The sequence below is a fragment of the Helicoverpa armigera genome, chromosome 27, assembly GCF_030705265.1.
Source record: "Helicoverpa armigera isolate CAAS_96S chromosome 27, ASM3070526v1, whole genome shotgun sequence".
NCBI lineage: Eukaryota > Metazoa > Arthropoda > Insecta > Lepidoptera > Noctuidae > Helicoverpa > Helicoverpa armigera.
In genome coordinates, this window is record NC_087146.1 from 587122 (window position 1) to 598751 (window position 11630).

The 11630-nt window shown below is 40.8% G+C and overlaps 1 protein-coding gene across 11 annotated transcripts in view; it reads right to left on the reverse strand.

The window, feature by feature from the left end:
• Positions 1-1727: 1727 nt before the first annotated feature.
• The window catches only part of LOC110376175 (uncharacterized), a 30018-nt gene continuing 20115 nt past the window's right edge, over positions 1728-11630 (reverse strand). For 5 of the 11 annotated variants that reach the window (XM_064042018.1, XM_064042019.1, XM_064042020.1 and 2 more), the window contains 14 exons: positions 11349-11565; positions 10570-10663; positions 10138-10251; positions 8961-9391; positions 8216-8416; positions 7615-7719; positions 7064-7168; positions 6437-6584; positions 5982-6071; positions 5398-5514; positions 4618-4742; positions 3855-4011; positions 2804-2935; positions 1728-2387 (listed from right to left, as the gene is read on the reverse strand). In XM_064042018.1, coding sequence (XP_063898088.1) covers positions 2308-2387; positions 2804-2935; positions 3855-4011; positions 4618-4742; positions 5398-5514; positions 5982-6071; positions 6437-6584; positions 7064-7168; positions 7615-7719; positions 8216-8416; positions 8961-9391; positions 10138-10251; positions 10570-10663; positions 11349-11565 — 2116 coding nt within the window. In that variant the 3' untranslated portion in view covers positions 1728-2307. Of the gene's footprint in view, positions 2388-2803; positions 3076-3854; positions 4012-4617; positions 4743-5397; positions 5515-5981; positions 6072-6436; positions 6585-7063; positions 7169-7614; positions 7720-8215; positions 8417-8960; positions 9454-10137; positions 10252-10569; positions 10664-11348; positions 11580-11630 lie in introns of those variants that run through there. The other 6 variants (XR_010277850.1, XR_010277848.1, XR_010277849.1 and 3 more) reach the window with 6 other exon arrangements.

An 11630-nucleotide genomic window follows, 5' to 3' on the forward strand; every position in this document is an offset into this window, starting at 1 on the left:
GCGACCCACGCTCATTAAACTACCTTAATATGCTAGCAAGCCACGGTATGCTCCCCGGACATACCCTGCCCACACGACATGGTTTAACATGTTTGGATCACATGGTCATTAAAACTAAAATGGATGCCAAATGTTTTGTGTTTGAATTGGCGACCACAGACCATGAATGTGTGGGTCTGAGTTGTAAAAGAAGAACTCGACTAAGTTATCTCAACAAAACATATTGTAAAGTTAACATGGAAAACTTAGACAGGGACGTGCTTAACATTAACTTCCAGCCAATCTTGGATTGTCAGGATGCAAATTTGGCTACTAATTTGATGATGACGTACCTCTCAAATGCCATTGCAAAGAACTCGCAAACAATTAAAACCAAATCAAGGCAACTTATCACAAAACCGTGGATCACTGTGGGGCTATTGCGCTGCATGAGAAACCGTGACAACTTGTACAAAAAATTTAAACGGTACCCATATGACGAAATAATTAAAACAAGTTATTATAGAAAATGACAAATCTATGTATAAATATTCAGGCATCAATAAAGCCTTTGTTGTAATTTCGTGATAAAACCTTCATGCTTCTTCCTGAAAAAAGTCCAAGGAGTATCTATTTAGCCTCCATAGTTTGACACATTTACAATGACAAGTAATCTGACAGCCAAAGCGTCTTTTTAAAAAAACCATATGAGGCGATTTCTTGCACAAGAAAGAAGACGTAAAATAAGATTTTAAAATGTCGATCTGGGCGTCTTTAAACCGCTCAATATTCAAGCGTACATCGACGTATTTTCTAGCCGCATCCCTTTGCACGTTTTTCTTCGAAAGAGCAGTGGATGCCGTCTCGTTAGTGATATTCGAGAGACTTAACAAACGGAAGCTATGGAAGGATGTGAAGGACGAATTCAAGAAGGACTAATGTTGTATTTAATTCGCCAATAAAGTTATTTTGAGGAGTACGTTCGTTTTATTTGGAAGGTGAGTGATTGAAGAAAGTAGATGTTCGGTAGTGTGAGAAGCTACATAAATACCTAGGGACGCCTGGGTGTCCCAACGGTTGACATCCCGATGTCCGGGGAGCATCTTTAAAGAGTCCATAAGGCTCCCCACCCATGTCCGGTATAATCGGTAACCGATTTGGAAGGAAAAAAAATAGAACACATTGATAACAAAAACTTGGTCAAAAAGTCCTACAAAGTCTCACTTGAACAGTCTAAAATGGATTACATAGGGAGTGCATATGTAGGTACTCTATTAACAAGTCGGTTAGGGAGTACATAGGTGGGAGAGCTATACATAAGGGAGTACTTGTCACGTACCTATACCTATCCTTCCCTCCTCCGTGCGGCCCACCGCGGCGCATTTTAGCTGCGTGTACTACAACGTGGGTCTAGGTTTCCACTGGAGTACATGAATATGACCCTCGACTATGTATAGCGTGGCACGGCGCACGGAAAGGCTATGCACGTGCCACAGCAATCCACGGCACACGGGCTTCACATTCATATTCATGCATGTACTTACTCCAGTGGAGACGTAGACCACGTCGACAACGTCGAGCAATGTAACCACCTATTCGAGCAAGCCACGCATGTATCAATGACGTCAATTCATCCGCATCCTCCGTGGGTTGCAGCCTTGCAGGGGCACGGGAAGAGCCAGGATTAGACAAACCACCAGATTATTATTTTAAAAAAGTGTCAAAATAAAACAGCAAAGTAACACCACTGAACTTTATTACAACTTACCAAAAGCACCAGTGCGGAGAACAAAATAATACTTATAAAATATACCATAACTATAGCGCTTTCTTAAAATACTATATCTAAAAGTATTACAATAACAATACACTTAAATACAAAAGAGTTTTGTACACAGATATATAAATAGAAGGTTTAGGCAGAATACGGGCGAACTTACGGCGGACAGTCTAACAAAATAATCTTTGAAATAATACTGACATTTGTTTAAAAAAAACATACGATGAAGGTGCATTTTCACATACAATCTACAAGGCGAAATGTTGCTTGGTTTTGGAAATACAAGACAATCAAATCACCGTAGATTGCTTGCGAAATAAAAATGTTTAAAAGGTAGGTTTCGAAAATATTTTTCCAAGAATGCTCCGTGCATTCCGGAAAAAAACTATCACTCCAGTCGACTCAATAAAATTGATCGAATACCTAAATCTAGAACTAATTAATCCATCTTGCAATTCAATGCAATTTTCAAATGCCTCGGTAAGTTATTCTGACGTTTCAAACTGTCAGTGTCAATCAAGCACAAGCCATACAAAATGGCGACGGTTTCAAAAGTCAAAATCAATTGGCGGCAACGGCGGTGGTTTGTTCCTTTCTTTCCACAGTTCAAACTTGGTTTCTTGAGAATCTGTAATGAAGAGGTCAAGGTGTCAATACATAGTTAGGCAAGTTTGCACCCGTATAAGGTAGATACTAGCTGTTATCCGCGGTTCCACCTACGTCCCTAGGGATCTACTTTTCCCACCCGGATGAAAAGTAGTAGTATTTTATTTCAGTCGAGTCAGTAGTTTTGTCGTGCGTGAAAGCCGTACAGAAAGACAGAGTTACTTTCGCATTTATAATGTAAAATCATCATCAGCTTTTTTTATCATCCCACTGCTAGGCATACACCAACACAGAGGCTTGAGCGTTCATCACCGCGTGCGCATGCAAGTGATATCAGACTTTATAGTCCGACGTTTTCCTTCACCTTTTATCAGCCATTGGTATTAATCTTAAATATTAAGTATGCAAGCTTTTCTGGACTACGGAAACCAAACTCACCAGTAGCTCTCGAAGACGTAAGCGACGGCTTGAAGAACCTCGGCAGTATGACACGCGACGGCGACAGCGGCCGCGAGTGAGGCGCCAGCGCGGCGTGCGCAAACGCAGCCGTCACGCTCGTCCCCGTCTTTGCTGCAAACGAGTTGACCAACTATTTCTCTTTTTCTATCTAAAGCCTCATAAACGGCGGGACTGTTTCCTGATCTGTTTCAGCGGCTTTCGTAATTTCTTGCCCCATTTAGAATGCAGTGACCCGATCGTTATCGCGTAATCTAAAAAGAAAAGGAAAAGCCATCAAAAAGCTGAAATCCTGCTGGGTGGTTGGGCCACTTGTCCCAGCAAAAAATAGAAAGATATTTTGGGGTATTGCCTTGTTAACTTTCATAATGTGGTGACGGGGCCTGGCCATGACATGTAAATCAAACATTATACTTAAACACTGAATAAGTCTTACTCAATACTTCTAGAGCGAAACAAGTTTCTAATTCTGTCTTTGGAAACACTGTTCAATTCCTTAAAAATCATTTCTTACTGATGAACCAACTGTTTCACCTATGTACTCATAATACCTATATACTTCTTCCCGCACTCAGTATATAAAAAAATATTTTAAGTCCATCCGGTCTGCTTTCACGAAAGTGAAACAAAATCTATACTTCATATTATAAAGCTAAAGAGTTTGTTTACTTGAACGCCTTAATCTCAGGATCCACTAATCCGATTTGAAAAATTCTTCCAGCTTCAGATAGCCCATTTATCGAGGAAGCCATTTACCCGTTCATGCAGAGGTTCCCACGGGTTGCGGGTGAAACTAGCAGAAGCTAGTTTTAATTTGACTTGTTCTGGTTGTTCCAACCTAACCAGTCAGACATGTCTGTGTTGCTGGGGAGTTTGTTGCGCCACTTCTTCTTCCCAGCAAAAACACATAGGAAGTGGTGAAGGGGGGACGTTTTGGGGGCTGTCTTTTGTTTTTGACGTTCGAAAAGTGCTGATTTATCAGCCTCATTTGAATAAATGTTTGAATAAAATTTGAGTTTGAATTAACACTTACGTGTATTCGCGAGCTCCCGTTCGACGGACTTCTTTTTCTTGGGCTTATGCTCCTTGGAGACGAAGTGTACTATGACGGAGAGCACCAGACAGACCGTGCAGCCCAACACGAGGCCAACACAAGCCACCAGGTAACCACAGGGGGGGTACCACCACCACTGCAAGTGGGATGCTAGATTAGTCATCGTCATCTAGTAGCCTTGAGGTTTGAGATAGGTCTCCGGTCTAACCAGGTAAGTAGGTACTACTTAGTTTTATATAGAGCGACTGCCTATTAATTAGCATATGCCTATTATATTATACTACTGCTTTCAGTTTTTAAGACTTGTTTGAAACTGGAGAAATTCTGAATCTTAATACTTCCTCTTCTTCTAGCAGCCCTATTCCTAATTTATGTAGTCGGCGCAATATGTTTTCATTCATGTTCTCTTTCAGACAGCCTATCATTTTTTTTCCGGTATGGCTCTCCCTATCTATCTACGTGCATAGTTAACACATTCCTTGTAGGATGTGTTTCATCCCTGTGTTTCTTATCATCATATCTCATCTTCTCATTTCAGCAACCTTACTTCTACAGACTCGTTTACCTCCTTACTCATCATCATCCTCCGAGCCTTTTCCCAACTATGTTGGGGTCGGCTTCCAGTCTAACCGGATGTAGCTGAGTACCAGTGTTTTACAAGGAGCGACTGCCCTATCTGACTTCCTCCTTAAATTACTGTCATCTACCCTAAACGTCGGTAGTGATAAGATAGAGTACGTACATCATACCTGCGCGGGGGTGTTGCTGCCAGGCACTCGGTGGCGCCGGGCGGCGCGTGCGTTCCGCGCGGACACCGCGTGCACGTGTTGTCGCCGCGGAGGGAACGCGTGTTCGCTGGGCATGACGCTGTAGAGAGATTTTGTAATCAGGTACGACTTTACTCTTGTAACGTAACTTACGTGAGCAAAACATATAAACATATAACTGTAAGGGCATCCTAGCATGTATCAGGTATTCAATAATTAATCCATCTACATTATCAGAACGCTTTAAAGTTAAGAAGGTTGCTCAAAGAAAGCTATCCTTAAGCAATGAGCAGGGATATTACCGAAGCTTTTGGTTGTGCTTCCTAGTCCTGATATCGCAAGAATAAAATTATTTCATATTCATGCTAATAATTGTATTTACCTTAATTTTCATTATCCTAAATAATTAGGATAATTTACCAGGTTCCCAATCCTAAGAGGTTAGACATAACTCAAATGCAAATAGCTTCAACTAACGTTTTCCCACAAGGTACTATTTTTGGGCCTACCTTTTGATGGAATAGTTCTCAATTTCAGTATTATGCTGTGCTATGATCACTTTAATTATAAAATCATAGATCATGCTTCTATCGCTTGGAAAATGATAAGTACTGTCGGTATAATTGGAGTACTGTAGGAAGAGCAAATGGATGCACTTTATTTCAAACAAATGTAATCGGTCACTGGCCGTTTTTGTTGTTAGATTAAACCAATATCATTAGTAATTATCAGTATATAATAAAAGAAGTACTCACAACAAAGCTTGTAGTCTGGCAGCAGGTAGTAGCCGGCGGGGCAGTTGAGCACCACGTCCACCTTGCCGGGTGTCAGCGAGCTCACCAACTTGTGGTACTCCTTGTGACCGTTCGTGTCTGTAACATGTACATAATGGAGTATATAGTGCGACTACATAAGGAGAATACATCGGGGGAGTACATACGGGAAAATATAGGGAAGAACATAAGGGAGTATATAGGGGAAGTACATGAGGGGAATACATAAAGGGAGTACATCGGAGCAGTACGTACGGATATACAGTACATAAGGAAGTAAATAGGGGCGTCTATAGAGGGAGTACATAGAAATACATGAGAAAGTATAAAGGGGAATACATCAGGGGAATAAAGAAGGAAGTACTTAAGAGTTGAGTATAAAAGGGGGTGTATAGGGTCAGTATATAACCGAGTACATAGAGAGAGTATATAAATGAATACATAAGGAAAAGAACTTTGCCGTAACAGTTTCCTATCACTATAACATCACATTTTATGTAACTCGTTTCAATTGTTCTACATTGGTAAACAAAGAAAACTGTAAACCCAATATTGTGTAAAAGTACCTTTTTTCCTTAGCGAATGAGTGATAACGGGTCTGACAAGCGTTGTCCACGGCGTCAGGGTTTCATTAACTCCATCCTTTGACATCACAACTGAAATAATTATAAAAACTTTGAAATCAGAAGAATCAGAAGGGACAGTATAAGATGCTTCTAAAAATACAGGTCATCAAGCAGAAAAGTTTGCTTGATTGTTTGAGGTTCTATCCATGAAGGTTTGAGCTACTTTTTATCCGGGTGCACATCATAGTATTATGTAGTAGAACCATTACACATTATAACCAGTTACAAAATCTAGAAAAAGATTAAGGTTCTGAAACATTGCGTGTTACAGATTTGATAATGGCAGTTGACAAGTTTGATGCAACAGTCTGGCTGCTCATCAACAATGTTGATCAATCAAAAATTTGTAAGAATAAAAAGCTAGTAAGAGTATAGGAAAAAAGCGATTATCTAACTTCCTATATTGGACAAAGCGGGAGTGTTCAAGGCAGACAGCATGACGAGAGAGGACACGATGTCCCTCCGGCAGTGCAGGCTGCAGTTCACGTTCAGGGGAGACATGGAGAGCACCGCCGTCGTCCTCAGCAGAGAGCTGTTGGTGCCCTGGAAGAAAACAATAAGATTAGGGGAATAGATCAGGATATTGGTACAATAGGGTCTTGGAAACATTGACGGAGGTAGGTGTGGATGACGTGAATGGCCGTGAACGGACCTTAGAAAAAAATTTGATCATCATCATCTGCCTATCCTTTTCCCAACTATGTTGAGGTCGGCCCCCATTCTAGCCGGGTACAGCTGCGTAACAGGGTGCCGCATAGAGCGACTATCTATCTGACCTCCTCAACTCTATTACCCGGGTAATCCGATGCCCCTTGTTAAGATCGGTTGTCAGACTTTTTGGCTTAGTAACTACGGCGTGCCATCAATCGAGAAACACTGAGAAATGCGTCACATCGATAGTCACCAAGATCCATTGACGGATCGTTGCCTATTCTTTGCCAGATCTCAGGCCTAATAACTCTAACTTCTGGCAATGTATTTTCCTTCGATAGGACAGCGTTCTTAAACATCTAGACACTCACCCGGTCTCTCTGGCAGACTGGCTCATCAATCCTTACGGAGCAAGCTTTGCCGCAGCGAGTTTCTTCAGACATCATGCCACCCAGGCTCTGGATAGCTTTGAGGTCCTGAATATGTAATAGATCATACCAATATTATGCTGGAGAAAGCGATTATTTAGAGTGTGATGTACGTATATATGCATATTGACAGGAGAGAATAAGGTCTTTTGTGAGATTCCACCAAAATTGTTCGTGAACAAAAAATGAGTATGTATGTATGCGTCTTCACCAGTCTACACGAAAAGTTTTGAAAATCGGGACTTTTTAGAAATACTCGCTCGCAATTGGTTACAGTTTGCTAGAGTGAGTAGACCAGAAGAAACGTTTGCGTACATGCTGAAAACAGATTGGATCTCAATTTTAGAATTGACAATCAGTATCACCAAGTATATTAATTTCTTTACCAGTCTAAGCTGGTTCTATCTTCAACTAACTGGTTTTCTCTTCTATCTACTCCCTAAAGACTTCATCTTACTGTCTTCTCTATTATTCATCAGCTTTTTGATACTCACATCATAAGCACAAGTCTCTTCAGTCTTGTAGATGGGCAGGAAGACCACGTCGAAGGCAGGCACCGTCATCACGGCCAGCCTCACGTTCCTCTGCACTGTCTGGTCCTGTTGATGTAGGAGTTAAGATTAAGGACTTTTTAATATCGTCATCGATAACTCTTTGATGTGCCAATGGGACTCTTGCTGACTAAAACCTATTTACATCCAATGGATTGCTCATTGTGTGTGATTAACCTTTTATATTCCCTGATGATTTTCCTGCGTAATACTAGCTATTTTATGCCATTTTATTTGCATCCAGAGCGATATTTTTGATGTATCTGGACAAGATTTATACCTACTCCATATTACTTTATAACATATTCTACTAGGGTATATAAAATCGTGGTTTACACTATAACGATAACCAAACGATGACCAGCCGTAAAATTGCTTACGTAAAGATGGTTGAAAACGGTTCGACATTATCGTATCGTTATACTTAGTTAAATAGTGTATCTCGTCCTAAGGAGTCTTATTCGTTTTGTCTATTTCAGGTTAGGTCATTTAAAATAATTCTTTCGACTAAGCAAAATACCATTTCCATAATATCCCAACTCACCAAACTACAAGTATAACTGCCAACATTCCTCGGCTCAACATTATGAATGGTAACTTTAACGCCTTCGACTTGAACATTATCCTGCTTCAGCATCCGTTTTCTGTCAGTCTTCCAACTGTACTTGCCGTCAGCATCAGGGAAACTTGGATACGGTATACAGTCTAGAGTCACGGTATCACCAACCATGACGTATAGTTCATCCTAGAAGAAAAAACTACGCTTATAATAAGTTATTTATTACTGGCTGTCTAACGATGGGAATAACTTTCCGAACTTGGATGAAATATAGCCTCTGTCATCCAGGGATAGTGCAGCTTCAGTTTAGGTTCAGTAGTATTCAGGATTTGCCCGCGTAACTGGGTTGAGGAGATCAGATAGGCAGTCGCTGATCTGGTACTCAGCTGAGTCCGGTAAGACTGGAAGCCGACCCCAACATAGTTGAGAAAAAGGCTAGGTAGATGAGTCTTCAGGGTACACATAAAGAAAATGTTTCCTTTCCATCATTTTTACAATTAGTATAGATGGGACATCATCATCTTCCTGCCCTGTTCCCAAGTCGTTTGGGGTCGGCGCAACAATTCATTTTCTTCCATTCCTCTCTGTCAGACGTCATACTTACATCCACTCCCTTCTGCTTCACATCCGTCCCTTTTCTAATGTTTATAGATAGGGTCACGATCTTCAAAAGTTGTGACGTTAATGGATTCAAAAGTGGAGAACGCTCTTACTACGGTGACAAACTCACCTGCCCAGGCATCAAAGTCGGTATATTCCTCAAGCCAATATCCAAATTATCTAATCCCGCAGTCCTTTTCTTCCTCGTAACAATCTTATAAATACCATCTTCTCCTTTAACGTATTTCTCGAACGAATCACTCTCATCATCAAATTCCACGGCATCATCATCATCATCATCAAAATCTGATTCTTCTACTCTCGCAAAACGATATTTCAGACATCTTTTGTTTCTGATCCAGTCCCATCTTTTGCCTTCTCTCTTATAAGGCACAAAGAACTTAGTATCCACAGGTTTGTACTTGTAACAAGAGATGTTTTTCACTAGGGCCTCGAAATCTTCTTTCGGGACCTTCCCTTGAAGATTCGTGATGTAGTCAAGTGTGGCCTGTATGTCACAAATTTGACTTGATTCGGTTGACCGACGAGAATCACTGGCCTCTTGAAACAAAGCACGTGTGTTAAATTCGGGAAATATAATACCACTACTTTTCTTTGCCGATCTGGGGAAGAAAAACAACTGTTTAGTTAATGTTCAGTTGCTTCTCGTCCTGAGAATCGACTGAGAACTAGTAGAAAGACAGCAGACAACTCTTTAGATTTAAATTCTTGAAATGGAACTATTATTCGACGACATAGTTTTGTCAGACACTGTCTTTCTACTATAAACACATATTTGTCTGTATAAATAAATACTTTGCTTCTAGAATTTGCCAAGCTATTAAAAAGGAGTTCCAGGTATTAAGAGGGTCTGAACTAAGGCAATATTCTACCAAGTGATTAGTTGAAGAAGATTTAGGCTGGAAACAGTGCTCGGCCGACGGTCAGCGCTGACCGTCGGTCAGTCGACGTAGCTATATCTGTGCAAGTCTATGAACGCGCACACAGCTACGCTGACGATACGCGCGTGATTTAGTATGTGATTCGGTCTGCACTGACCGTCGGCCGAGCACTGTTTCCAGCCTTAGCGCAACAGGAAAAGTATTCACACTACTTACGGCGCGTCCTACGTGAACGACCTATGCGAATGCGAAATCAACCAACTTTTTTTCGTATCCTAACGTTTAATCGTCTTTTTCATTTCGTAGCTTACATCCTTGAATTCGTTTGGGATCGCTTTGCATTCGTTCATCATAGATTCGCCTACGCAGGACGCACCTTCATGAAATATTACTAGCTTTCCTTACTTGGGTTGTCTGCCGCCGTCGCCGTGCGGGATGCCTTCAAACTGTTGAGTCTTAGCTTTCTCCTTCTTTTCGAATTCTTCTTCTTGGATGTTTCCCTGACGCTCGGCTTTTTTCCTACCTTTGGATAATAGAAGTTATTAAATACCTACATTATTGTTATGTCTAACATCATCTTTAACTTTATTTCACTCTTACAGCCATGAATAAAGGTTAACGTTCTACGTTTAAGTTTTAAAAAAACGTACGTGTAGAACGTAAAACTGCCTAGCCAAAAACTTAAACGTAGCAATTCTTATCCAGAAGAAAAGAAAAGGATACCTACTATTTCTTGAAAGGGATACTACTATTTCTGGAAAGGAATACCTGCTATTTCTGGAATGAGATACCTACTATTTCTGGGAAGGGATACCTACTATTTCTGAAAAGGGATACCTACTATTTCAGGCAGATCAGAACGTATATGTAGCTGCAGAAACTGCGGCGATGCCGTCGTGTGCATTGTCGATGTTAAAGAGGACTTGGAATCCTGATGACAAAAAAAGACATTAAATTGGCAAAGCAAACAAGCAAGAACCATGATACAATACATGAGAACAAAATGACTAGCGGAAATGTCATAACGCAAAATCTCCTAAGAAAGTAGCGGTGTTTGGGGGGACGAGGAACGTTACTAACTCCGCATATGAAACCCGTCCATTATTTTCAATTTTCAAAACATAATCATCAATTAATCTAACGAACTTCGAACGAATCTTTGACGGAAATTCATTCCGTCAAAGATTCGTTCGAAGTTCGTTCGTTAGTATTAATAATTGATTACGCTAACTTGACCTACAAGAACCAGGTAGGTTCTTGTAGGTCAAGTTAGCGTATGATACGTTATGATATCTCCGATATCTTTCCTTAGTCCGTGGATTCTGACTTATAACAATAAGAGGTAAGCGTTCAACAGTTTACAGTTTTTTTAGCACCGTTTTATTATTATCATCATCATCATCTCAGCCATAGGACGTCCACTGCTGAACATAGCCCTCCCCCTTAGATCTCCACAGATACCTGTTGGAGGCGACCTGCATCCAGCGTCTTCCGGCGACCTTTATAAGGTTGTCTGTCCACCTTGGTGAACGTCCTACGCTGCGCTTGCTAGTCCACAGTGGAGTGGAGACCACACTCCAGCACTTTTCGACATTATTATAGTTAATATTATTTACCTTTTTCTTTCCTGGAATGACTTTGATGCCTATTTTGCTAGCTATCCTATCCAGCAAACTCGGCTGTTTTTTTTTCGATTTCGTACACGGACACGGCAGAGGTAACGGTTCGGGCATCTCAAGATTCTTCAATGATTTCATCCCTTGAAATATATCGTATTCTTCTTCGGCCTCATCTTTCAGTTTATACGCATTTTTCCTTGGTTTTGCGGTACCTCTGAAAATCGTGGACTGAATTTATTTAAGATCTGAGTTAGGGTTTGGATACTTGGTACCTATAAA